Below are 27,818 nucleotides of genomic sequence, written 5' to 3'. Positions count from 1 at the left end.
CTTTGCCGAGGCAGCCACTGCAGCAGGTCCTTGAAGGCAAAATGTAAGACTGGGAAAGTGGCCTCATATAAGAGACTGTCCCCACACAGCAGGACCACAGAGGCAGAGATGCAGCTGGCTGTTTAGAAATCTATGGATCCTTCTAGCTGCTGCAGAACATACTTACAGGGTATAGAATCAGGCAGGCTTCTGCCAGAGAAACAGGACCAGTGTGGAGACAGAGAAAGAGATTTATTGCAAAGATTGGCCTCTGTGGTCCTGGGGACTGGCCAGGAAAATCTGAATTCCCTCAGGCAGACCATCAGGAGGGTCAGGCTGGAGCCGCTCAGGCAGGAAGTGAGGTGTGTCTGCAGGTAGAATTCCTTCTCCAGGGAAGACTCCATTCTGCCCTTGATGTCTTTCAGCTGATTCTGGAATAAACTCCATAAAGTCAACTGATTATGAACATTAATCATCTGCAACCTACACAGAAACAACTAGATTAGTCTCCAAGGTTGGAGACTGTAGCCAAGCCAAGTGGACCATCAGAGGTGCTGGTGAAAATGGCAGTGGAAAGAGATAAGGAGGTCAACAGGGTTTTCTAGAACACAAGACTCATGCCACTTGAGGTGTGTGAAATGATGGCACACTTTAACAGAATGAGCAGAGACTGGTAACACTAGTACATCTTCATGTATTTATGCAGTTGTTGTATTTTTATTGTTTTGATTGTGTATGTGTGTATGTGTACACCAGGGATTGAACTTAGGAACACTCAACCACTGAGCCACATCCCCAGCCCTATTTTGTATTTTATTTAGAGACAGGGTCTCATTGAGTTGCTTAGAGCCTCAATTTTGCTGAGGCTGGCTTTGATCCTCCTGCCTCAGCTTCCTGAGCCGCAGGCGTGTGCCACCATGCCCGACTATTGTTTTGATTTTTTTTTTAATAGTTGTAGATGTACAACAGGCCTTTATTTGATTTATTTTTTTTATGTTGTGCTGAGAATCAAACACAGTGCCTACATATGCTAGGCAAGTACTCTGCCATTGAGCTACAGCCCTAGCCCTATTGTTTTGGTTTTTATAATCATTTTCTGTATAAGATAAGAGATCCTGGTTTTCTATTTATTTATTTATTTTTGGTACCAGGCATTTGGTACCAGGGGTGCTTAACCACTGAGCCATATCTCCAGCCCTTTTTATTTTTTATTTTGAGACAGGGACTTGATAAGTTTCTTAAGGTCTTGCTAATTTGCTGAGGCTGGCTTTGAATTTGCGATCATCCTGCCTCAGCCTCCTGAGCTGCTGGGATGAAAGGCATGGGCCACCATGCCCAGCTCTTTTTTTTTTTTTTTTTATCATATTCAAATGTTTCCTTTTAAAATATATTTAAGCTTTAAAATATGTACTGATGGAAATAAAAATCATGCATAAATAACAGAAAGGAGGTATTTGGGTATGCAAAAGTCACCAGGCAACAAGTACAGGAGGGAGTGAAGCTGAGGAAGCTCAGTCACAGCCAGGCAAGGACCTGAGAGGACTGAAGAAATGTCTTTGACTTTCAAATCCAGGTATGGTAAATAGGGGTCTATTTTACTGTTTTTCTTTACTTTTGTTATTTTTTAAGGAAAAGCCTAAGGTCCTAAGCCAGTAGTGTGAATGAGATAAGCCAAGGTGGGGAAAGATGATGGGCAAGGAGGGTCCCGTCAGTGTCTTGAGACAGTTCTGTGGAGGCAGAGCCCGTTATCTTTGCCTGTTCCCAAATTTTCCAGCTGGGGTCTCTCTGGGAGAACCTAAGGCAGTTCAGGATAGGTCAGCACATGGACTCGGGTCCCAGCCTGCCCTGCTTCCAGCTGACACAGCATGGCTGTGCATTTGGCCTGAGAACTTGGCCTGAGAGAAGACTGGGGGGTTTTGGAACCTTTTTTTCTGTTCTCTCTCTTCAACTCTGTCCATCATTGAAACTAGCAGGTAAGGATAAGAGGGCAAGAATGTTTACAGATCTCTGTACCTCCTCCCATACCTGCCCCACTTCCCCACAGCCTAAGGTGAGCCTCCGCACACCAACAGGTCAAACCTTGGTCTGAAGGGGCATGAATGAGATGCAGGTGGGAGGCCACGGTCCAGCCACCCCAGGTAAAAGATGAGGCAGGAGTCACCAGCTCAGGGTTCGCAGTAAGCCAGTTGGTCCTAAGAGACTGTAAGGAAAAGAAAGAGACTTCACCTGTCTGATCTGGTATGGAGAGTAGAAGGAAGGTTTGCGCAAGCGCTCCATCCTCCATGATGCCATAAATGATTTGCTCATGCAGCTGGGCCTCTCCCCTTAAGAGCTCAGTGCTAACCAATCCTTGGTGCCACAAGGAACACTGAGGATTAAGAGAACCAGAGGAAGTTTCCACAGAAGATTTAGATTCTGTGCACATGGGCCTAGGAGAGCCAGTTTCATCACATTCTGTGGCCCCAAGAGCAGATTGACAGAATGAGGTCGACAGACTCCTTCTGACAGTTAAATCTCACTCCCTAGACGAAAGAGGAAGAATATAAGACACAAGCTGCAATGCTTCCCAGTTTTAGAAGGTAAAACTATCCAGCCCAGCCTGGCACAGTTGGCACACACCTGGAATCCCAGCGACTGGGAGGCTGAGGCAGGAAGATTACAAGTCTGAGGCTCAACCTTGGCAACTTAGCGAGGCCCTGTCTCAAAATAAAAAAGGTTTGGGATGTAGCTCAGTGGGAGAGCACCACTGGGTTCAATCCTGAGTACCAGAAAAGGAAAAAAAAAAAAAAAAAAAGCGCAGGACCTGAGGTGGTTCAGGTAGTGGGAAGTCAGGCCTTGCCCAGAGCCCTGCTTTATCTGGACTCACCCTCAGAGGCCTAACTGTGCCAGGGCCTGGAGTGCCTAGAACAGCTGGAGTTTAAGTGCACCAAAAGGGGAGGTGAGGCTTCAGGGCAAGGGAGGACAGTGTCGAGAGCAAGGCGGGGCTTTCCTGTTGGTGAAAATGTAAAGTGGCGTGCGCTATGGAAAATAGTTTGGAGGTGCCTCAAAAAGTTAAAATAGAATTACCATATGATCCAGCAATCCCACTTCTGGGCATATACCCAAAATAATTGAAAACAAGATCTCAAAGAGATATCTGCACTCCGTGTTCATCACAGCGTTATTCATAATAGCTGAGAGGTAGAAGCAGCCTGAGTGCCTATTGACAGATGCAGGGATAAAGAAAATGGGGTCTACATACATGATGGAATAATATTTGGCCTTAAAGAAGGAAAGTCTATCATGGGCTACAACATGAATGAAACCTGAGGACATTTTTCTAAGTGAGAGCCAATCACAAAAAGATAAATATTGCATGATTCCACACAGGAGGTATCTAAAGTCATTAAACTCTTAGAAACAAAGCAGAATGGTGGTTGCCAGGGGCTACCACCCTGGAGAGGGGTAGAGGAGGGAAGTTGTTCAGTGGGTGTAGAGTTTCATTTTCATAAGATGAACAAGTTCTAGAGATCAGTTGTATAACAATGTGCATACAGTTAATGCTACTAGACTGAACACATAAAAATGGTAAAAAAATTTTTTTGTAGTACTGGAAATTGAGCCCAAGGTCCCTCAACTACTCAGCCACTGAGCCACATCCCCAACCTTTTTTACTTTTTATTTAGATACAGGGACTCACTAAGTTGCTTAGGGCCTTTCTAAGTTGTTGAGGCTGACTTTGAACCTGAGATCTTCCTACCTCAGCCTCAAGAGCTGGGATTACAGGCATGTGCCACCATGCTGGCTGACAACAATTTTTGAAAAAGGAAATGAACCCAATTATGCATGTGCCGGAGGCTGGCTCAATAATGAATTGTGGGGTGGAAGCCCGTCTCCTGTGTAAGTGTACCCGACATTTGTGACGTGGCAGGCAAAACACCAAAACCAAAACAAAACAAAAAAACAACCCTTTAGAATCCATTAAATTGCCAACAAAGTACAACATACATGATCTAGTGTACAACTGTCCCTACAGTAATTCTTGGGCAAATTAAAGTTTTAAAATGATTGAAGTGGACCAGAGGAAAGGTTTATATGCAGATTTCTGGGAATTCACATCACTCCTTTTTTTTTTAAGTTGCTGATGGACCTTTAGTTTATTTATTGATTATATGTGGTGCTGAGAATCGAACCCAGTGCCTCTCACATGCTAGGCAAGAGCTCTACTCCTGAGCCACAACCCCAGCCCCCACACCAGTCTATCTTTAAGATAACTATGAACTATTCCTAATGGAGAATGGGGAAGATGTAGGGGCATAAGACATTCCCACTGATCTTCAGATTTTCCTTGATTCTTTCTACTATTAAGCCTCCATCAAAAGCCTGATAACTGAGAGATTGTCATCAGCTAATATCCCCTCAGCACTGGCCTTCACAGTCTGAAGGACACTGACAATCCCATAAAGAACAATTCTCCACACTGCAAATCAGGAGGGCCATTTGCAGGTACCAGGGCATCTTCTTCTTTTAGAAGAAGGCTTAGCAATTTTGGAAGCAGAGGAAATGATAAACAGAACTAAATATCTTTTGGGGAAGAAAGTTAAAGTGAAATCTTTGATTTGATTTTGATTTTATGTGGGAAACCAAACAAATACAGACAGTAGAGGGAAAAGCAGTAAGCAATGAGAACTTCAGCCTTTTCAGTGTTTTACTTGTTTATTTGAAATATACATGTAACTTAAAGCATTAGAAGTCACTAGAGCTACATGTTTCTATTTTTTTTTTTTAATATTTATTTTTTAGTTATCGGTGGACACAACATCTTTGTTTTGTATGTGGTGCTGAGCATCGAACCCGGGCCGCACGCATGCCAGGCGAGCGCGCTACCGCTTGAGCCACATCCCCAGCCCTACATGTTTCTATTTGAATAAACTTTAAAAAAAAAAAAAAAACTCCTAACGGACCAAGGAACTAAGCATATCTTCTCTCGAATTGCTAGAGAAAGCAAAAGGCGTGAACAATACTCAGAGAATTGGTGAGGCCTACATAAAACTTGAAAACTGCCAAATAATACTGTTTCCAAAATCATCTGTGGATATTTGTAGTAAAACTATGTCTGAATGATAAACCCCCACTGAGAATGGAGAGAGGGGCTGGGGCCTGGCTTAGTGGAAAGCACTGGGTGGCACACTGAGGTGAGGCCCTGGGTCCATCCCCAGCACTGAGACATGCAGGGAACTCCAGTTGAACCAACCATGTTTTATTTCTTAATTGGTGTGTATATGGATATTATATTTTCTTGCACTTCTTTCTATGACTGAAATGTCTCTTAAAAAAAAAAAGGCTGGGGATACGGCTCAGTTGGTATAGTGCTTGCCTTATATGCATAAGGCCCTGGGTTCAATCCCCAGCACCACAAAAAAAAAAAAAGAGAGAGAGAGAGAGAGCAAAGAATAGGGAGTCTAAGGAGTCTCTATAATGTTAATGGATATGCTGGTTAACTAGCCTGAAAGTCAGCATGGCACCAAGGCCTCTCTACTCCAGGCACATGCTGAGCCCCTCACATGCAGGTTCTCATCTAACCTCACGAAGACATGAGACAGAGTCTACTATCCGCTTCCAATGAGTGAAGAAGTGGGGACAAGGGCTTGCCAAAGATCGTAGTCACTACCCACTGGTGCCAGTTTCTGAATCTGCTTCCCCATAATCTCCAAAAGGTGATGTTTTGAAAACCTCTGATAATACTGAATCTGGCAGCTGGAAGAACAAGGAAAATCACAAAATAAAAATCTCTGTACGTGGGGGGGAGTCCTCGCTGAGGAGACTCATCAAGCCTAAAGCCTGAGTCTCATTAGCTAATGCACTAAGCCCTTTCCTTCCCTTCCCATCCCACTTTCTTTTTAATTGACATTTAGTTGCCTGAAGTCAGATTTCTTCCAATCCCTGTGCTCTGGGCCCCTAATCTTGAGGGACCAAGGAACTAAGCATATCTTCTCTCGCATTGCTACCAACCTCTCATCAAGTCATTATTCCTTGGCACAATGGGCTCCGTGTCTGCCTTGCTTTATTTCCCTTTCTGCGTGTATACTGCTTTAACTGGGCAGTCACAATGCCTCACTCCCGTTGTCGTAGCTTGGGGGGTAGGTAATCAAACTCTCCACTTTAACTTGGGTGAGATGAGGTCAGCAAGATGTGTGGCATTGAGACGGCACCCCACGAAGGAAAATGATTCTTGGCTGCGGCTCACCTTGTTTTGGGCCTTGTTTGCGTTGCTGTGCAGTTGTAATGGAAAACGAATAAAAATAAAAATCCTGGGGCCCTTTTTGGCCAGCACTTGGGAAGTTAATCCCATTGGCCTGGCAGAATTCCAGATCAGGTCCCTGCATTCTGCTGGCAGAAGCTGCCTTGTGCGGTTTGCCGAGGATGTGACTCTGCCTTGCTTCTTTCCCAGATCCATGTGCTGTCAGGGAACAGCTGGTCCTGCCCCACCCTGGACAAGGGGCTGCATTTAAGCAGGATTCAGAAGGCTCTCTCCCCTGGCCATCTCTGGGAGAAGGCAGAGATCTGGGATCAGGAAATTAAACTGTTATCTGCTACAATTAAAAGCTATATGTGTATCTGTCTGAAGGCTTTTGCACTGTCCCAGAGCCAGATTCCTAGGTTGGAAAGGCTTTTCAGAAGTCACCTAATGTCTTCCCCATATAATCCTTCCCTTTGTTTTGTGACATTTTATTAGACAAATTTAAAGTGTTTCCATATCTGAAGTGCTTTGAACTTCATCTCCCTCCACACCTATATGCTTTTGTGTTTCTTTGTTTTCTTGAGGTCCTGGGGATTGACCCCGGTGCTTTATCACTGGGCTGCAGCCCCAGACCTTTTTATCTTTCATCCTGAGGCAGGGTTTTGCTCAGTTACCCAGGCTGGCCTTAAACTTGAAATCCCGTTGCCTCTGCCTGGGTTAACAGTTGAGCACCACCACACCAGGGCCCAATATGCTTTTTTTTTTTTTTTAAAGAGAGAGTGAGAGAGGGGGAGAGAGAGAGAGAGAGAGAATTTTAATATTTATTTTTTAGTTATCGGTGGACACAACATCTTTGTTTTGTATGTGGTGTTGAGGATCGAACCCGGGCCGCACTCATGCCAGGCGAGCACGCTACCGCTTGAGCCACATCCCCAGCCCCCCAATATGCTTTTGTTGCTTCTTTTAATTGTTTTACATATTTTTCCCCTCATGTTTAGGGCTTATTCCCATATGAAATGTATTGCATTTCACGATGTGAGGAAGGAATCCAAACTAATTCTTCTTCAGACAAATGAACTTCTATTCCTAAGAACATGTATCGAATAGTAATTTCTAATTGTGTAACTACAGCAAATGACAACCTGAGAATCAGTTTTTAGTAACTGGAAAAAATAAGAATGATAATGATACCTACCAGACAGGCTTGTCCCAAGGATGGAATGAGACAGCATCCGAGCCCTGAGCATGCTGCACGCATGGTAAATACACGTCTGTTATCTTATGTCTTCCTTTTTGTCTCTTCCTTTTTATCTGAATTAGCCTTATTTTTTTCCCATGGAACTTTTACATATCATTAAAATCAAGCTTTGTTGGAATGTTCCAAAGATTGTCTATCTCAGGTTTTATATTGGGAAGCTGTTAAGTAAAAAGGTTTGGGGACAAGTAAGAGGAGATAAGGCAGTTTTCTGGAGAGGACCCCACATACCAACACATGTTTGTGAATACTGTGCTGTGATTGCAACCCCCCACCCCCAGGTCAGAGAATCAATCCTGTCACTGGCTCTTCGTCCATGGCCTCATATTGCACTGCTCCCCCACCACTGCCATGTCAGACTTTTGGGAGAAATCTGACTTTTGAGGACAAAACTGTATGTGTGGGTTGTTTAATTTGGGGGGTGAGGGTGGGGGTAGGAGTTGACCGTGAATTTGCTGCATTCCAGGAAGAGGGAGGACTCTGCTCTCCTCTGATGAGTCATGGAAGAGAAACGTCTAATGTTTGCAAACAGCTCCAGCCAAGCCTCCACTTTCTGGTGCTCCACCCATCTCCCATCAATGCAGATTGGACCCACCTGAGAAGATTTATATGTTTAAACTGGAAGGCCAAACAAGAGGCCATGGGTCACCATTTGAGACAGGAAATAGCTAAGAGAAGGGGAACAGGTGTCTTGTGTCTCTGGACTCCAGCTTGTGAGATGTCGGACAGGACCTTAGAATAGGACAGGACCTTAGAATAGGTGGATCCGTCTCCCAATCAGGACCTGCTCTGGGTGGTGCAAGAAGATCAGGTGAAAGAACAGGACTATCCCAAGGGCCTGCGCCTGCAGAGGATCTCCAGTCAACCCACGTCTGCAGAGGGCTGTGGATCAAGAGGAGCCACGCTGGGATAAGAAGCCAAGGGGGTTGCAGAAAAGAAGGCAAGGGCTGGGGGTAAGGGCAAATCTTGCAGTTGAGGAAACCTGAGGTCTACTGCCTTAGAGAATGGTGAAGGACCAGCGAGCTGGAGAGGGCTGTGAAGCAGGCAGGGAGAGTGTGCTGGGAGCCACCGCCCCTCAGCCAAGGCAGACTGCCGGAGCCAGATGGGGCTCATGATGCATCCTCCCAGATGGAACGGATCAAGCATGTCAGACACACTTCTCAGGATACACAGTGTTCCCCTCCTTCCCCCTCACCGAAATGGGGAGAGAATCACAAGGTGACTTGGGAGGGCAGCCAGTCTCCTGGGACCTCTTAGGAACTATCAGGTAGCTGCAGCCGGATCACAATAGGCGACGTAAACATGCCTCCACCACTGCCCCCCACCTTTTCTATTATGGGACATCAAGGGATCGAGCTGGTCAGCCTTGGGAACAAAGGTCCCGTTCTAGGAATTTGTCCACCGCAACCCTATCCGCTGCCTGCTCCATCCTTGGGTTCCTGCCAGACTGAAACTCTACCTGCTCACTGATGCTTCCAGGGGGAGCAGCGCCTGGCACCCGGCTGGGCAGGGAGAGAGATCAGAAAGGCTCATTTCAAATTGAGATGGCATTTAATCACTCATTTTCCTACCAAGCTCAGGAGGCCATGTCATCTCTGCATTTTAAGCTTTTCACTGTTTAAGGTCTAAGCACCTTGGGGAGGTGGGTGAGGAAGCTGAGCAGTGAAGAAAAACTTTTAAAATGTTTCCACAAAAAATCAAAGAACAAACCGACTGGAGGGGAAAATAGCTGCTATATTTAAACTACATTATCCCATCGGGGAGCTACGGTCTTGAAAACCATTCCACAGTACTTTGTTTGGCACTGCTATATAGGTTTCTTTCTTCTTTTATTTTTTATGTTTTTCTTTTTAAGATGGTAACTTTTTTTTTTTTTTTTTTTTTTTTTTTTTAGTGATTGCAAAGAAAGTAAAGGGCTTCCTTAGTTACTTTGGTAGATATTCATTGCCTGCCTGCTACATGCCTGGCACTGTGCTAGGTGCTGGGAACACAAATGAGGGAAGACTAGTGGCCCTCAGTGCAAATAATTATCATGCACTCATCAGTCATGTTTTATTGTCTCCTAAGTACACATGATTCCTGTTCTCCCGGGATTTATAATCTTGTGGAAGAAAAAAACAATATGAAAAAAGGAAAGCGTATTTATTACATGTGTGTTTACCCATTTGCTATTCCTTTTGCCCCCAATGCTGCTGCTCTTGACCCTAGATATTCAAGTGGCTCTATATTACTCATGCATCACTTCTTAGAGGAAGGTACCATCCACTGTCTCTTCCTTGTCACTCACACAGGGGAGTCCATGGTTCAGTCAAGTGGAGACATCAGGTTGGCCACTGGGTATGAGTCCGGATGTGGAAATGTGTATGCCATCAATATTTATGCAGGGGTTAAAGCAATGGTTGTAAGAAAAGAGTGTAGACAGGGAAGACTGCCAAGTCCTACGCCCTGGGACACCCCACATGTAAAGGGGAGGCACAAGAGAAGAAGGTTGGAAGGGAGTAGCCAGAGAAGTAGAAGGAAGACCTGAGTTCTCATCCTGGAGGTGAGTACTATGTAAAGTGCCATGCGAGACCCAGAAGCCCCTAGTTTCTGGGGTGATGAGGTTGGAAGTGCTGGAAAGGCCACAATCAGGGAAGGCTTCATCTTGAAGGGTGATGGAGGTTCACCAAACAGATCCATGCTGAAGAAACAGCCTGAGCAGAGGTTCAGAGGAACAGATAATGGTTCACTGTGCCAGGAGCTTAGGAATGGAGGGGTGATTATGGTGAATGTATGGCAGATACAAAGGCCAATTGCAATGGAAGAATCCAGGGCATCTCTAAACAGGTGTCCACAGTGCTGTGCTGGTTATGTTGGCTTCCTCCAAAGCAGTTAGATCTTTACATTTTCTCAGTGAAGCGTTTATTTATTTATGTATTTATTTACTTACTTTTATAGCCCTAACATTTGCAGGCCCAACATTTTCGGCAACAGGATTTTCCTGTGAGGCCTTGCTTGCCAGGGTGTGGTGGGGCCTGAACCAGCAGCATCCATATCACCTGGCAACTTGTTACAGATGCAAAATCTCATGCTCACCCTTGACCTACCAAATGAGAATTCAGAGGCAAATCCCACCAATCTGTTTCTCATGCCCTCTTGGTGATGCTGAGGCCTTGACAACTGTTTTAGGGAATCACTTTCCCTTTTCTGGGTCATACAAATCAGATGGAGCTTCCAGGGGTGGCCAAAGGACCCAGAGGAAATCTGAAGTCTTTCTCTACATTAGAATTGCTAAACCAGTAAATTGTAAACTGGAGAAGCCTGGGGCCTTATATTGCCTCCACCTGGAGGGGCAGAGTCAAAAGTTGTAGATTCTCAGTGACTCTGAGCACATGATCAAGCTGCTGTGAGGTACTTACTCCCAGTAAGTCCTTTTTCATATAAGCATCAGCTAAGAGAGTTTTGAACATTCATAGAAAGGATGCCTATTGATGTAGGGACCCAAATTGGGGGGGGCAGGTGAAAGAAAGGAGGGAAATTCTGGAAAAAAAACTTCCTGTTGAGTTTGGCAGATTCTTAGATGTTAAGTTTGTGCGTACATAGAAACAGTGGTGATCACAAGGTGCTAGTATGTGTTCAGTAACACAAGCTGCGCCAAAGAGAACACATTTCCGCAAGAAAATCCCCAGAATGGGGATCTGGAGACTATGGTAGATAAGGTATCCAGAGGTTTGTCCTTTTATTAAGTTCTAATGGATAAAGTAGAGAACCATCGACTCCATGGACTCCATGCTCATATAACATGACCTTGAGTCAAGCCAACTACCTTAGATGGTCAACCAAAGGAAGCGTTCCTGCACTGGGTAACAAAACATTGTGGGGATAAGGAAGCAGAGAGCCTTTTAAGATTTCTGCTCTCCTGACTTTGGGATCTGTGGTCAAGATGATTTTATAACAATTGAACACTTAAGTCCAGTTGATCGATTATTTTCTTTTTTTAATATTTATTTTTTAGTTGTAGTTGGACACAATATCTTTATTTTATTTACATGGTGCTGAGGATTGAACCCAGGGCCTAGCTCGTGCTAGGTAAGCGCTCTACTGCTGAGCCACAACCCAGCCCCTGATTGGTTATTTTCAATCTGGAATGAATGTCTAGAAAGTTCTGTTGGATAGAGACATAGGAATCATGCTTATCTAATTTGTGTGTAATGCAAATCTTGGATGTATAAACTAAAACACTGCTTGAAGTTGAAGACTCCAAAAGGCCAGAACAGGCCAAAATGAGCATGAGAACATTCTATTATAATCTGAGTTCAATGTCTGGGTTAAAGCAACCAACAGTGCCAGTACAAGATAAGCAGATTTGACATGATTACAGTTTGTATGTAAAGGACTCTATTTAAGTTGGTTGTTACACAAATCAACAATGTGTAAGGGTAAGGACCCAGAACAAAGGTGGGCAGTGGAAACTTCACTGCAAGACCATGCCTGGACTTTTGTGTTCAGTCTTGGACATCATCTCCAGAACTGGAGACAAAGACCAGGGGATGTACACTTGCAGTTTAGGAAGACAGTCCAGGGGCCGAGTTGCTCTTTTTAGTTAGGAAAAGAGGCTTTTAAGTGAAATAGATATCTTGAATTACTCAAAGGAATCTCACACAGAAGAGGGATTAAACTTGTTCAGAGTAGTTTCAGAGGGCTAAACAAGAACCACTGTAAAGAAGTTAGCTAGAGGGAGATGGAGTCAGCCGCAAATTAGACTGCTTTAACGATTAGAGCTGTCCAAATATGGAACAGACTACCTTTTGCAATCTCCATCTCTTTACAGGAGGGCTGTAGAGGGTTGAGAAGTTGTCTGGGGCCTCTTGCAAGTCACTCTTTCTACTGGCCTTTTCTGTCTGACTAGCTTTTTTTTTTTTTTTCTGACTAGCTTTTAAAACCAACCTGCCTTTTACCAGCTAATGTTCTCTTTTATTAATACCTTTGAAGTTCTTTGATCAAGACCATTCATCTTTCTGAATCACAGTTTCTCTTCTTTTTCTTTCCCTGTCCTAAATTGATTGAACATGGATGCAATCTTTGCTGGAAAATAGTCTTTTTTTTTTTAGTTGTTTTATATGGTGCTGAGGATCAAACCCAGTGCCTCATGCATGCAAGGCAAGCGCTCAACTGTTAAGCTCTAGCCCCAGTTTGTTGACAAGAAGCAAGTATAACACAATGCATTAAATAAACTGGGAACAAGCTTATTTCTACATAAGAGAAACTAGATATTTCTGCTTTTGGGGGGCTGGGTTTATGATCAATTTTGGTAAATAACCTATATATAATACATTTCAGAGATGCCAACAGGTTGAGGAACTAAAGTCATAATTGGTATGATAATGTACATGGGACCGATCATGGGCTAAAATTACACTGTTTCAGTTTAAGGGAGTATCCCAGATTCCAGTAAATAAAAAGCTTGCAAAGAATAGTCTAGGAGAGTGAAGAAATACACTAATAGTATCAATGTGGATGAATACCTTTTCCATCCCTGAGAAACCTATAATGCAGTCTAATCTTGTTTCATCTCTTTAAACCTGACTAACCTTCACAGCCATTCTCATGGGGCAAGTAGTTCAGAGGCCTTCCAGTCCCCCGCCCCTTCCACAAATGGAAATCAATGAATTTGAGTTCAGCAAACCCTCCTTTGCAAGTCGCTATGGATTGGAGGTGGCAGGAGTCTCATTCATTCCAACAGCAGGCATTCAATAAGTGATGAGCATATACTAGGGTCTGCTGTGTACTGAGGATGGACAAGGTAGACAAATTCTGTTCTCACAGAGCTTGTATCCTGATGTTCCACGAGATGCTAGGAGGCAAACAGTAAACAGAAAGTACAATATCGGAGATAAAAGCTGTGGAAGAAAAAAAAACCTGAATAATGTGATATGCGGAGGGTAGACATTTTAGATAGCTGGCAAAGGCATCTCTGAGGAGTGGACTTGTAAACTGAGATTGGAATGATAAACTGGAAGGCGGTATGGAAGACTGAGGGGAAGAGCATTCTACACATAGAATGGTGCCAGAAGCATTTACAATCCCAAGCAGAGATGGGGTCACAGAATAGAGATCCAAGGCTTAAAATATTCTCTAGGCTGAGAGAGGTAACAGTCCTTCTGCCTGCAAGTACTTCTGTCGGTGTTGAAAGAAATGAGGTCTAGAAGAACTGGTAAGTAATGGTGCAGAGCTAGTCTCAGAGGAACCAGCAGCCCTCCATTACCACACCCCCACCACGCAGTCACCTGCCCTTCCTGAAGAGGCTGTGACCTAACCAGTTTCTACCTTACTTCTCCTAGGGAGTGCATTGCTATACACTAGAATTTTGTTTGTTTCGGGTAGGGTTTTGTTGGTCCTTTTCCAAGTATCAATCAAAACTGCATGCCAGCCTCCACTCCTCGGAAATAATTAAATGAAATGACGTGCCTGCTTTTTTCAGCTGGGTAATGCACTGTGATTTGCATCTGCTGAAGGAATCTATCTGAGGCCCTGAGGCTGAGCCATGTGGGACAACTAAAGTGGTTTTTTGTTCATGTGGATGGTGCCCTATTGCTAAACACACAAGTGCACTAAATGCTTTATTCTGCAACCTATTCTCTTCACAAAGCTGCTCCTCTCTGAGACAGAAAAATGTTCACGAGTTCAATGCAAAGTTCTTTTCCCCGGTTAACCATGATTTCTTGTTAAGTATGGTTTCCTTACATTGGCAAAATTCCTTTTATCTTGCTGTGACTTAGGCTTTGTACAGACTTTCCCAATGGAGCAAATTATCGGTGGCTCATGAATAGGTTTTGGATTAAAGAGTCTTTTTCTCCCAATGGAGGAAGGGGGAAACCTCTTTTACTGAAAAGAGCCTTCATCTTAACGCCAGAGCCAAGCACCTTCTAGCACCAGTCTAGCTCCTACAATAGCATAACCTGTGAGTTCGATGCAGACAAGTATCAAAGGCAGTGTTGGCTATGAAAAATGAAATAAAACCTCCTCCCCCAGAGTGGGGTTCCCTCAGTCAGGGCACAGAATCCGCAGGGGAAGGAAGGGCTGGTGTTGGCGTGCGATGGAGCTCTCGGCTGGGGTGTGTGATGAGGTGTTCCCGAGGCGACAGATGAGGGATGTTGGCTGTGTGGGAAGGGAACTGCGGAATTCCTCCCCTTGGATCGTGAGGGGGGGTTCTGAAAGAGGCAGATTAGGATGCGGAGAGCGCGGCCCAGGCTGCCGAGGGCGAGGAGACGAGCCAAGGACACCGGTCCGGGCGCGCTTCGGGGACGCCCGGCGTGGACTGCGTCCCCTCGCCTTCCCAGCCACCCTCGGGCCAGCCAGTTCTCTCGGGGCGGTGGGTCCAGAGAACCCAACCCGTACCCTTACACCCCGCCTGCAGATTGACGGAAACCGGGGACCACCCTAGCAAGACCACCCTCGCAAGACCCCGGCCGCAGTGGGCAATAAGCGGCCGCAGCGCGCGGCCTCGATCCGGGTTCCTGGGGGCGGCGCGCAAGAGGGGGCGGGGCCTGCGCGGCGGCGTGGGCGCGCGGGAGGGGGGGAAGCCGCGGGAAGGGGGCGGAGCTGCGCCGCCCGCGCCGCGCTGGGCGCTCTTGGCCAATGAGCGGCGTCCACATGCCGCGGCGGCGGCGAGAGGGGAGGCAGCGGCCGATAAATGCTATTAGAGCAGCCGCCGCGGAGCCGTCCCCGACGCCACCTCCTTCTCCTCCGCCGCAGTTTCCTCCGCTGCTGTCGGGGTGAGGAACTGAGGGGCCCGCGCGAGCGCGCCGCGCATCTCTCCGCAGGCTCGGCTCCCGCGCTCCATTCCGCCTCGAAGGGTCGGCCGGGCGCCCCCTCCTCCGGCCCGGGCGGTGCCGCGAATCACTTGGCAAAGCGGGGAGGGGGCTCGGGGCCGCGGCCTGCACCCCCTGCGTGCGGCTGAGGGCCAAGGAGGCCCTCCCTTCTGACGAGGAGAGGGAGCGTCGGGAGCCCCCCACTCGCCCGGCGAGGTCCGGGGCGGGTGCCGGAGAGGGCCGCCCGCGAGAGGGGCGGTTGTCTGGGGGAGGGGGCTCGGGGTGATTCAGCGCCCGGCGAGGCGGAAGCGGCCAGAGGAGGAGGAGGAGGAGGGGAGAGGCAGTCCGCTCCTGGGCGCTCGGGGTGGCACGAGCCCGCGGCCCGAGTGCGAGGCGGAGGCGAGGAGGCCGCGGGGACAGGAGGCCAGGCCGGCCAGGCCCCCGCAGCCATGGAGAACGCGCACACAAAGACGGTGGAGGAGGTGCTGGGTCATTTCGGCGTCAACGAGAGCACGGGGCTGAGTCTGGAGCAGGTCAAGAAGCTCAAGGAGAGATGGGGCTCCAACGGTAGGTGCCCGGCACCTCGGCTGCCGGACCCGCGCGGAACGGCGCGGGCCCGAGAGCCGGGAAGATGGCTGACTGGGCTCCACCTCGTGGGTCTCGGCTCCGCGCCCGCCGACGGCTGCGGGCGGCCCGCGCTGGCCCCGCGGGAGAGCAGCTGTGGGCAGGGGCCGGGCCTCGCGTCGACCTCCAGGGTCTCGAGCCCTTGACCTTCCCCGCGCGCAGACTGCTTGGCAGCGTCTGGTCGCCAGCAGCTGGCTCTGGTGGAGGGAGGGAAGGACGAGCCTCTTGCAGTGGGGTTGAGCTCTGCGAGGCATTTTCTTGTCCCCTGCCGATTTTTGAGGCGTCGGTGTAGTTGAGAAGCCCTCTGATCGTTCTTGTGATACCCAAAGTTACACATCTGGCAGAAGTGATGACCTAGCTGAAATGGCTCCTTATCTCAGGAGCTCTGAATGATTTTACGAGCCAGACCTAAGGCCATTGATGACAAGTTCTGCATATTTTCCTGGGGTATCATTTTGGAGTGCTTTATTGGGGAGGGTGAATCCTTGGTCCGTTTTCCAGAGACATTGATGCTTAAAATTTTAGCAATTCTTTTTAGAAAGAGCGCTAATTTGTTTTTTCTCCTCTCTACACGTTGCTTGGTGAATTTCTACATTCTACAGAGTTGCCGGCCGAAGAAGGTGAGTAATCTTAATGTGTTATTTGTGTGTGTGCGCGTGCGTGCACTGATTTTAAGATGACAGTTATGACAAATATGTTTGTTTCTAACAGGAAAAACCTTGCTGGAACTTGTGATTGAGCAGTTTGAAGACTTACTAGTTAGAATATTGTTACTGGCAGCATGTATATCTTTTGTGAGTATGAAAAAATTATTTTCTCTGCTCCCTGAAAACTGAAAATATTCCATTAGGTAAACTAGAAAACAAATTATGTCTATTAGGTAAAATCATTTGTAGAATTAAGCTGTGTTTCCATATTTAAAAACAAAATAATCTAGATATTCTTACTTCTAAACAAAACACTTGAAGCTAATCATATTTGGAAAATTGATGCCTGACATTTACAGTGTGGGAAGAAATTATTGCCAAACCTGTAGGGTCTTTACAAAGTCTTAGTGTTTATCAGCTTTAAGTAACAAAAAGTTTTTCATTGACAGGCCTTTTTTTTTGTTTCTTCAATTTGTTTATCATGTTGTAAGATCATACTAAGATGATGTTGGACTCTTTGTAGGCTGTAAATAGAACTTAACAAAAGGAATATTCCAGTTGCTTTCCCTTCCTGGTAGTGGCAAGGTGACAGTTGTTCTTGACAGTGACAAGAATGATGACGGCAATGATGGCACCACTGTTGACCAAATTTGGTCACTGACCTTCAGGGTGCTGTATTTATCTAAATTGGACCCCTGTCTTGAGTGATTCCTAGGTTGAGATAACAAGGTTCAGTATAGTTCTAAATCTTAAAAGGAAAAAACTCAGCATAGTGTGTTTTTTCTCTTCTATGTGGCTTGCCTGAGTTCTGTATAGTTGCTAAGAAACTGGTGAAATGCAAAGAACTACAGCAGAAAAAAGGTGATGGAAGTGGCAAGGATTTATCTAGGTTATTAAATTTTTTTCTGTTCAGTATTTTATATTGCATTTTTGGGGGGAGACCGTAGACTTGGTAGTTTTCCTAAAAATGGTCATGAGTAAGACACATGTTCCTAATCCTGACGGCATGAGATGACTTTTGTTCTTAAAAATACTTTATTCTTAAAAAAAAAAAAAAAATGCTGGGAAGTGAAAATTACCCAGTGCAATACTTTCAGGCTTTGCAAAACTGACACTGCTTCAAGGTTTCATTTTTGTATATTTATACGTGCACAAGTCCTAGGGATCTACCTCAGCATTTATGACAACCATACCATGACTTGAGAACTGAATAGAGCAGTGGGTGTTTTTTTTTTGTTCATTTATTTAGTTCAAGTGAGGAAAGGATTAATTTTATACCCTGCCCCCCCTTTTTTTAAAGGTAGATAGTGGCAGTGAGAAGTGATCTTTGGAGTAATTGTGTACATAAATTCTGCCATGAGACTTTAATATGTTAGCCAAGTGGTGTGTAGCCATTAATAATTCAGTCCCAAAGAATCTTTCCTGTGGTTTTCATTGAATAAAATTGAGAGTCCTAGCAAACCATCCAGTACTGAATTTTTATTACCGTGGGGCAAAATAAGTGAAATATTTGAGGGTAGTTTTAAGATTTGTGCTGGTCACATAATTTTTAAAGAACCTCAGCTTTGGCTGTTAAATCTGGTGTCCAGTAAGATCATTGTGATCAAGTTAATAGCTCGAGTACATAAGCCAAAGATAAAACACTCTTACTGAACTGTTGTATGTATTTTAACTTGAAGCAGTGTTGGAAATGATGCTGTTGTGACAATAAACATTTGTTTTTCTTGTAGGGTCTCTTCAGTGGCCAGTTTGAGTGACTTTATGTTAACATGTAGAATTGATGTGTTTTTTAAATGTTGTTTGAAGTAATTAAGACTTTTTAGTTTGAGCATTTTCAAATGGATTTTAAAATACTAAAATTTTGTTTTAAGATAGGACATTGTCTTTTAGAGCTACGCTTTGGAGTTGAAATTTGAGTTCCTTTTTGGTATAACTACTTGGAATTATTTTGTTTTATATTATGGATTGCTAAGTAGCAAAAATGCTTAGGAATTAGTTTTACTATAGAATTCACCTAATTTGCTTTAGTTTATTTCATCAAGAAATTACTGTAGAAAGCCGGGTTTTGTTGATTGATTGATTTTGTGTGTGTGTGTGTGTGTGTGTGAGAGAGAGAGAGAGATGGGGGGGGTTGGGATTGGGACTACTGCTATATTGTACTTGACCTTTTGTTCCTTGTTTTTTTTTTTTTAATAGCATTTAGGTAGCACTGTGTCATAGCTCTTTTTGTTTTAAATATCCTTATTTATTTATTTTTATGTGGGTGCTGAGTATCAAACCACTTGCTCTACCACTGAGCTACATCTTGCAAAAAAGAAGAGCACAAAAAATCTTGTAGTCATTGATTTCTTGTTGGCTCACCAGGAAAAACATGGTAGAATATTTCAAGTTCTTTTATGAAAATGAGTAGTCAGTTCTCAGTAGAAATTTCTCAATTTGTCATACATAATAAATCATTGGGTCCTGCTAGGTTAAAAGGCATATTTGTAATTTATTTCAAATATCAAACTAAGTAGTAAACCGTTAACTATAGTTAATATTTTGCTGCAGCAGAAAGTAGGAAACTGCATTAAAGTGGCCCATAGGGATAGTTGAACCTTTTTTTTGGTACCAGAGATTGAACTCAGGGGCATTTGACTACTGAGTTACATCCCCAGCCCTATTTTGTATTTTACTTAGAGACAGGGTCTCACTGAGTTGCTTAGTGCCTTGCAGTTGCTGAGGCTGGCTTTGAACTCTCAATATTCCTGCCTCAGCTTCCCGAGCTGCTGGGATTACAGGTATGGGCCATTATGCTCAGCAGTTGAAACAATTTTTAATATTCACCAAAATACTTTTCTTTAAATAAGGTCACTTTTGATTGGAAGAAGTTAACTCTACTTCTCCCTTTGCATATGAACATTAGAAATTTCTCAATTTGGCATTCAAAACTGTCATTTCATTTTATGTTTCCGTCCTCTTGTGTTACTGACTTTGCCCTAAATACAACACATCACATGGCTGTTGAACTGGAGTGCCTGCCCACCTCTTCCTCTCTTTTCACTGTTGAGTACCTGCTGTAGACATTGAAGATACAGCAGTGAACAAAATGGACAAAGTTTCTTACCTGGAGAGTAGTACTGCTGAGAAAGGAAAACATGGGGGCTCTGGATAAGGGAGAACCAGTTTTTAAATAGGGTGGTCAGCTAAGTTCTCTAGGAAGGTGACTTTGATAAAAAACCTGAGAAATTGTATATTTGGGCCATATTGGTCTCACTGTCCAAATCATATAAAGTCACCTTTCTTTGGTGACAGTTTGCGTAGGTTTCTCCACCTTTAGCCCCCATTCCTATCCCAGCTATGTAGATTAACCTTAATGATGTGTGTGTTTTCCGGGTCACAATTGCTCAGATGACTTTGTTCCTCTGGCATTTTCAAAATGTATGGGATCTGTTTGCTTTGGTTTTTCTCAGTGATACATTCAGGAAGTATTTATATTATATAATTTATTTTTTTCCCTGTTCTGTTTCTTTAAATATGGTATGACAGGCAATTTGCTGATTTTATTTTATTTAACTGCTGCCTTCCCCACCCCCTCACCCCTACTTGGGGCCCAAGCCCAAGCCTCATACATGCTTGCAAGTGGTCTGCTTCTGAGCCATATTCCCCAGCCCTGGAGCTTTTCTTAAAATACAGTTTGGAAGATGAAATTTTTTTTAAAAAAATTGGGGCATATATTTATGGTGTACTTTGTGTGTGTGTGTGTGTGTGGCGCGTGCGCGCTACTAGAGATTAAACCTAGGGGCTTTTACCACTATTTTGTGTTCTGTTATTTTATTTTTTATTGTTTTTGTGTTATTTTATGACAGGGTTTTGCTAAGTTTCTAAGGCTGGATCCAAATTTGCAATCTTCCTATCTCAGCCTCTCTGGTAGCTAAGGTTATAGGCTGCATCACCGTGCTGGCCAAGTATTCTAGGGAAAAAGAATTTATTCCTAAGTCTGAGAACATTGAAGAATGGTTTTTACATAGATTTGAATCTAGATTGGAAGAGAATGAGTTCTACTTCATGGGTTTTTTTGGTTTGGGTTTTTTGTTTGTTTGTTTGTTTTGGTAGTTATAGATGGACAGCATGCCCTATTTTATTTATTTTTATGTGGTGCTGAGGATTGAACCCAGTGCCTAGGCAAGTGTTCTGCCATTGAGCTACAGCCCCAGCCCCTACTGTTTTTTGTTGTTTTAAGTCTGAAAGAATTTTTGTTTCCCATGTACTGGTAACCCTTTGTACCACTTTTATAAAAATCATTTTTAAAAGTGTTTGATTCTCTTAGTGTGTGTGTGTTACTGTTACTGGGTGTTGAACCTAGGACCTTGAGTATGCTGGGCAGGTATGCTGTACTACTAAGGTATATGCCCAAACCTCTTTTTGTTTTTTATCTTGAGACATGCACTTGCTGAGTTGCCCAGGCTGGTCTTGAACTTGTGATTTTCCTCCTCAGCCTCTTGAGTAGCTAGGATTACATGTTTGTGCTACTACACCATCCATTTTTTCTTCATAAAAGTTGTTGATGTGCTGGGCTGGGCTTGTGGCTCGGCGGTAGAGCGCTCGCCTGGCACATGTGAGGCCCTGGGTTCGATCCTCAGCACCACATAAAAATAAAAGTGTTGTGTCCAAGTGCAAATTAAAAAAATAAAATATTTTAAAAAGTTGTTGTGAGTTCTACATTTATTGAAAAAGCATTTAAATGTTCAGAAGCACAGTGTACATTTGAGGATACAACGATCAAAATGATCGTTCTTTAAAAAAAAAGAATTTTTTTTTTTTTTGTCGGTGGACACAATCTTTATTATTTTTTTAATGTGCTGAGGATTGAACCCAGTGCCCCATGCATGCTAGGCGAGCGCTCTACCTCTGAGCCACAACCCCAGCCCAAATATACCTTTTTTTGTTTGTGTGGTGCTGGGGATTGAACCCAGGGCCTTGTGCATGTGAGGCAAGTACTCTACCAACTGGGCTATATCCCAGCCCCTCATTCTTTCTTTTTTGAGGGGATGGGATGTTAGACATCGAACTCAGGGACTCTTAGCTCTACCACTGAGCTGTACTGCCAGCCCCGCCTCTTACTCTTTTTTTTTTTTTTTTAATATTTATTTTTTTAGTTCTCGGCGGACACAACATCTTTGTTGGTATGTGGTGCTGAGGATCGAACCCGGGCCGCACGCATGCCAGGCGAGCGCGCTACCGCTTGAGCCACATCCCCAGCCCCTAGAGAGAATTTTTTTTTAATATTTTTTAGTTCTCGGCGGACACAATATCTTTGTTTGTATGTGGTGCTGAGCATCGAACCTGGGCCGCACGCATGCCAGGCTAGCGTGCTACCGCTTGAGCCACATCCCCAGCCCCTGCCTCTTATTTTTTTATGGTCTTGTTTAGAGCTTGGCCTATTATCCCAACTTTAAGATAACTGAATCACAACATCATGACTTATCACCCAATTCACAGTTGAACACACCTTAACTTGGATTAAAATTTGCTTTGTTCCTTATACATCCTATTAGTTCCATTTTTCAGTGATGGTCGTCAGTCCAAGGCCTTGAGCAGGCTAGGCAAGTGTTCTAACACTGAGAAATAAACCTTGTCTCACAGATTAGTCTTGTGGATAACTATTAAGATACTGTATCCTAACTTGTTATGGGTAATTGGTGATGGGTGTGGTGGGGCATGACTGTAATCCCAGTCATGACTTGGGGGGTCTGAAGCAGGTTTGCAAGTTGGAAGCCAGCCATTGAGACCCTGTCTCAAAAAATAAGGGTTGGTGATGTAGCTCAGTTGTTGAATGCCCCTGGATTTGATCCCTAGTATCAAAAAAAGAAGTGTAGTTGAGTGTTCATTAGCAAGTGGGTTATTTCAAATATAGTTGGCATATTTGAAACCTAAACTCTCTTGAAAATGTTAAAAGATAGGTACTAAGTGCAGAGTTCAGAGGAAAGAAGAAATGGTTTATGCCTAAAATTACACTACAGTAGCCTTTTCTTCTACTTTCTTTTGCAATTGTTTATGAAGTGTTACTTTTTTGCTCTCTTGAGTTCATAATACTGCCAGGTTTGTACTAGTAAATATATATATATCGAACATCAACTATGTACCAGAGGCTCTTCACAAGAAAAAGGAAATACAGATAATTTATATTCATCCAACCTGTTCTTTATTATCATTATCATTATATATTTTTATTGTTGTTGAGAGACCTTTACTTATTTACGTGCAGTGTTGAGAATTGAACCCAGTGCCTCACTCATGCCAGGCAAATATGCTACCGCAGAGTCCCAGCCCCAACCCCCCAACATGTGCTTCAGATTTTTCTCTTATCAGTTGAAAAACCCATGAGACTATTATATTCCATTAATTAGGGTTCCTATATTCACCAAGGACCATATTTTACAAGAATACACATTTTTTGAAAAGTGGAAGTTTGTTTTTATTGTCCTGTCACTACTTGCCTTCATCCTTTGCTCCAGCTTTTAAAGGATGTTGCTTAAAGTTTGTCCCCCAGGCTTGACTGCCAAGAAGGAAATTCATACCCACTTTAACAAGGTGTGAAGCTTATCTTACAGTTGCTAATGCCTCACTGACCTTTTGGAAAGGCCCTAGTCACTCTTCATGTTGAGCAAGTTTTCTCCCCTAAGAGCTGATTAAATGTATTATTTCTCTCATGCTCTTTTGTGCAAATGTTTTGAGAGGCTAGTATCAGCAGCTGTGATCCAATAACTATCAAAATTCCTGACTTCCTAGAGAAGTTTTCATTCCAGCATGAGGCCTGGACTTAACACTAGGAATGCCCTGTTGAAAGTATGCTGTGGCATTTATCATCCTCACTCTGGTTTTCTGCCTACTCTAGTTCACTGGCTGTCAGTAGAGATTGGCATGTGTAGAACCTGGGTCCTGGTACTTCTTGTTTTATTTTTCCCTGCACAGATTGATCTGTTAATTCGCCATTCCTCTATTAGAAAATTCATATTTGGCCTTAGAGATAGGGTCTCACCTGAGTTGCTTAGGACCTCGCTGTTGCTCACTATCCTCCTTCTTCAGCCTCCCCTGGAGCCACTGGGATTACAGATGCGCACCACTATGCCCAGTTAAAAAGTGGGCTTTCGTTGTTTACTAGATCTTTTTTTTATTTTATTTTGAGACATGGTCTTGCTGAGTTACCAAGGGCCTTAAGTTGCTGAGGTTGGTGGAATTTGTGATCCTCTTGCTTTAGCCTCCTGAGTTGCTGAGATAACAGGTGTGCACCACTGCACCTGGCCTAAATAGATCTTTTAAAGACTTTCTTTAAAATATGCATATTTTAAGGTTTTTTTCGCTTTTTTAAAATTGTCACCAGGCTTTGTAATCCCCGTGGCTTGGGAGGCTGAGGCAGGAGGATCAAGAGTTCAAAGCCAGTCTCAGCAATTTAGCGAGGCACTAAGCAACTCAGTGAGACTCTGTCTCTAATAAGATACAACATAGGGTTGGGGACGTGGTTCAGTGGTTGCGTGTCCCTGAGTTCAATCCCTGATACCAAAAAAAAAAAAAAAAAAAAAGCGTGTCAGGGATCCAGCTAAAGGTTTTGCTTGCTAGGAAAACCATATGCTGCTGAGCTACATCCCCAGCCCTTTTTATTTTTTATTTTGAGACAGGATCTCACTAAAGCTCCCCAGACTGGCTGGGAGCTTGGGATCCTCCTGGTCAGCTGCCTTGGTAGCTGGGATTATGGGCATGTGCTATTATGCCCTGCTTATTAAGCAATATTATTATTACTTTTTAAAAGCCAGCTTTCCAAATTGGATCATTAAGACTATCAGGTTTTCACAGAAATTCAGTTGGCATCTCAGGACATGATCCTAGTGAAATATTTACCCGTTTTTATCACTCTTTACCATGTTCTTTATTACTAAGGTTCATTGTGTTGGATTTTTTTTTTTTAAATCACTTTCATAGTAGCTTGATTATGATACAAGGTGGCTATTAACTTGTAGTTCTTAACAAGGTTTGGTTGCATGAACTAAAAGTTTAATCTTCTGTTCCTTCCTGGGGGCAGTGTTCTGTGTCCAGTTACAACTTTCTGGAATTTTGTCATCTCTGAAGTGTTATGTTGTTATACTAAATCATATGGATAATCTTCAAAATACATTCCCACAGAACAACTTTGTAGTAATTCTGAAGTGAATACTACTGAAAATAAGTGGAATTAGCAGTTTATATACTCTAAATTTGAGTCAGTAGCAAAATTGTTTTTACTATGAATTTACATTATGTCTGATGTTATTTGATATAAGTAATAGTCAATTAACTGTTAAAGGTATGGTTAAGAAGTTGTATAGTTTCAGGGAAGGGTACTGGGGATTGAACCCAGGGGTACTTATCCACTGAGCCACATCCCTAGCCCTTTTTATGTTTTGTTTTGAGACAGGGTCTTGCTAAGTTTTGCTGAACTTATGATCCTTCTGCCTCAGCTTTCTGAGCCACTGGGATTACAGACGTGCACTACCACGCCTACATAAGAAGTTTTGATTCCCAAAATTGCTATTAACAAAATTTAAGCTGATTGTTTTTATCATTACATCTTGTGGCGATTTTGTAGGAAAAGAGGGTTAGTCTATCATTCTTTTAGTGCCAGCTACTTTTGTTGTAAAAGTGACACTAAGCCTAAAAACACATTAACAGTTCTAACATATGCCATTTATCTTCTAGGTTTTGGCTTGGTTTGAAGAAGGAGAAGAAACAATTACAGCCTTTGTAGAACCTTTCGTGATTCTACTTATATTAGTAGCCAATGCAATTGTGGGTGTTTGGCAGGTAAGCAAAAACTACTGCAGTGCTAAATTTTAGCAATTTATGTAAGTTATTTCAAACTGCACAAATCTTTTATCTTTTTCCTAATATATTGAGTAAAAAATGTCTGTAGAAAGTTTATATGATTTTTCATTTGTTTAATGATAGATTTTAGACCTGTCATGGATGTCTGTTTTGCTATTAAAATTGCTCAACCTTCTTGGTAACAAGGAATTAAGAACATGGATGAGAAGCCAGGTGTGGTGGCACATGCCTATTGTCCCCAGCACTTGGGAGGCTAAGCCCAGAGGATTACTTGAGACCAGCCTGAACAATATAGCAAGACCATGTCTCAAAAGAAGGAAAATGGATGAGAGGAGCTACTTAAGGAAACCAGGAAATATGAGGACCAAAATCTGTCTTTATTTTTCCTAGTTGTTTCCTGTGATAAACTTTATAAACTCAATGTCATCTTTGTTCTCCTTGGATTTTTAGGCGATTTTAGCTATAAAAATTATTTGAACCCTAAATTGTTTTAAGTATTGGGCTTTGGGGCTTTCGATGGATGTAGTCAACCTTTTTGAGGATTAAAATAGAGTATGCCTGTCACTTTTAAAGAGAAAGCATCTTATACATGTAGTCCTGTTGGAATTATAAACTTAATTTTTATTAATAAATATATGATGGGCTCATGGAAGCATAGCTTATTTTTTAAGAAATTGTGTTGGGCATTGAATCCAGAGCCTTACACAGGCCACTCGAGCAAGCACTCTACCACTGAGCTACATCTCCAGTACCTAAAAGAAAATTTTGTGTATGTTTCTTTTTTCTTTATTTTACTTATTTGTTTACAGTGGTGTTAAGGATTTAACCCAAGGCCTCATGCATGCTAAGCTGTGAGCTACACCAGATCCTCTCATTTTTATTAAGTGATTTATACCATTTATTATGATAGTTACTTCATACACATTCCCATTTATTTCATCCTTAAAGTTATATTACTTGGCAGATCATATTCCTATTTGACAGAAGGGACACTGAGGTTCCCATACACATATTAATAGAAATTCTTGGATTTGAACCCAAGCCCAGGCGGATGTGATCTGAATTCCAAAATGAAATTTTTTTATGAAAGTTTCATAAGACTTTTAGTTTGTCTTTATTTTAAAACAGAGTTTTAAAATAGTTTTCTCATGTTTCCATAGTATCCTAGGTGGTGTGAGCAATACTAAAAGGTGCTTGCCTTCTGGAAATAAATTATTGTTAGGTAGTATTGAGGAACCTGTCATTTCTGACCAGTGTCATCAAAGAAGGTGGTGATGACAAGCAGTTAGGAACTGTTACGGAGTTTTGCAGGTGGAGGCTGGGGAGATGATTTCAGCAAAGGAGAATGAGAATGGTACCAGATTTGTTTGAAGAATGACAGGCCTATTTGGATTTGAGTAGGAGATGTAAATGGAGCGAGATGGAGATTATAAACTTTGTAGAACTGGGGGAAACCTTAGAAGTACTGTAAGTTATCCTTTTGGTAGTTGTGTTTGTATTTCTCTAAGTCTACTGTTTTCTGGGGTAACTGGTTTAAATCTGTCATTGTTTCCCTTTCAGATTCTCTACACTCTAAATATTCCTTTTAATAGTTTGAATTGAGTAGGGGAAGGAGATGTTATTTAGGTGATTTTAATTGTCATCTTTGTCTTCTGGGTTTGAGAGATGTAGTTTATCTAATTTCAATGGACTTTTGTAGTTTTAGTAGGAGCAAACTATAGTGCTTGTGGAACATTTCCTTAACCTTGACTAATCCAGTTTAATTCTCCCTAACAAGATCTTGAGAAGGTGAAACTGTATAATTCATAACTTTAGGGGGTTGGACACAGTGGTACACACCTGTAACACTAGCTATTTGGGAAGCTGAAGCAGGAAGATTGCAAGTTTGAGGCCAGCCTCAGCAGTTTAGCAAGACTTTGTCTCCAAATAGAAAGGGGTGTTGGGAGACTGAGACAGGAGGATCGTGAGTTCAAAGCCAGCCTGAGCAACAGCAAGGTGCTAAGCAACTCAGTGAGACCCTGTCTCTAAATAAAATACAAAATAGGGCTGGGGATTTGGCTCAGTAGTCATTGCCCCTGCATTCATTCCCTGGTACCACCCTGCCCCCCCCCCCCCAAAAAAAAAAAGGGCTGGGGATACGCTGGGTGGTAGAGTTGCCCTGGTTTTAATGCCTAGTACAGGGGTGGGGGGACTTTGTTTCAAAATTGACTAACTGAATAGCGACAATATTCCAAATTTATTCTTCATCCAATATTAGAAACATTAGAATTTAAATTATAGTAGTTACATTGATTATGGTTAAATATTCTAATATTTAGCAGTGTGATGATGAAATTCTAGCAGTTCATTGGTCTTTAATTTCTTAGGGTTTGTGACATAACTTGATTTTTAAAAATTCATCACTGCATTTATAAGGTGCCAAAACTTTTGTCTAAGCATTTTACATAAAGCTTAATTCTCACAAC

General features: G+C 43.1%; 1 protein-coding gene and 1 long non-coding RNA gene across 3 annotated transcripts in view; one reads left to right on the top strand and one right to left on the bottom strand.

Moving 5' to 3' along the window:
* Window positions 1-216: 216 nt before the first annotated feature.
* Window positions 217-2,823, bottom strand: LOC308645018. Its single transcript, XR_014021134.1, has 3 exons — window positions 2,599-2,823; window positions 2,059-2,179; window positions 217-410 (listed from the first exon to the last, which is right to left on the bottom strand). It is a non-coding gene; the product is annotated as an uncharacterized lncRNA (long non-coding RNA).
* A 12,323-nt stretch (window positions 2,824-15,146) lies between these two features.
* Window positions 15,147-27,818, top strand: part of ATP2A2 (ATPase sarcoplasmic/endoplasmic reticulum Ca2+ transporting 2) — a 58,048-nt gene continuing 45,376 nt past the window's right edge. Inside the window, exons 1-4 of one of the 2 annotated variants that reach the window (XM_081284745.1) lie at window positions 15,147-15,811; window positions 16,471-16,488; window positions 16,580-16,662; window positions 25,228-25,332. In XM_081284745.1, the coding sequence (XP_081140871.1) occupies window positions 15,694-15,811; window positions 16,471-16,488; window positions 16,580-16,662; window positions 25,228-25,332 (324 nt within the window). In that variant the 5' untranslated portion in view covers window positions 15,147-15,693. The remainder of the gene's footprint in view (window positions 15,812-16,470; window positions 16,489-16,579; window positions 16,663-25,227; window positions 25,333-27,818) is intronic. The other variant, XM_081284746.1, reaches the window with a different exon arrangement.

This window comes from Spermophilus citellus, assembly GCF_964194105.1.
Source record: "Spermophilus citellus genome assembly, chromosome: 3".
NCBI lineage: Eukaryota > Metazoa > Chordata > Mammalia > Rodentia > Sciuridae > Spermophilus > Spermophilus citellus.
Note: the sequence above shows the minus strand (reverse complement) of the source record. Positions and strands in the feature narration are given on the sequence as shown.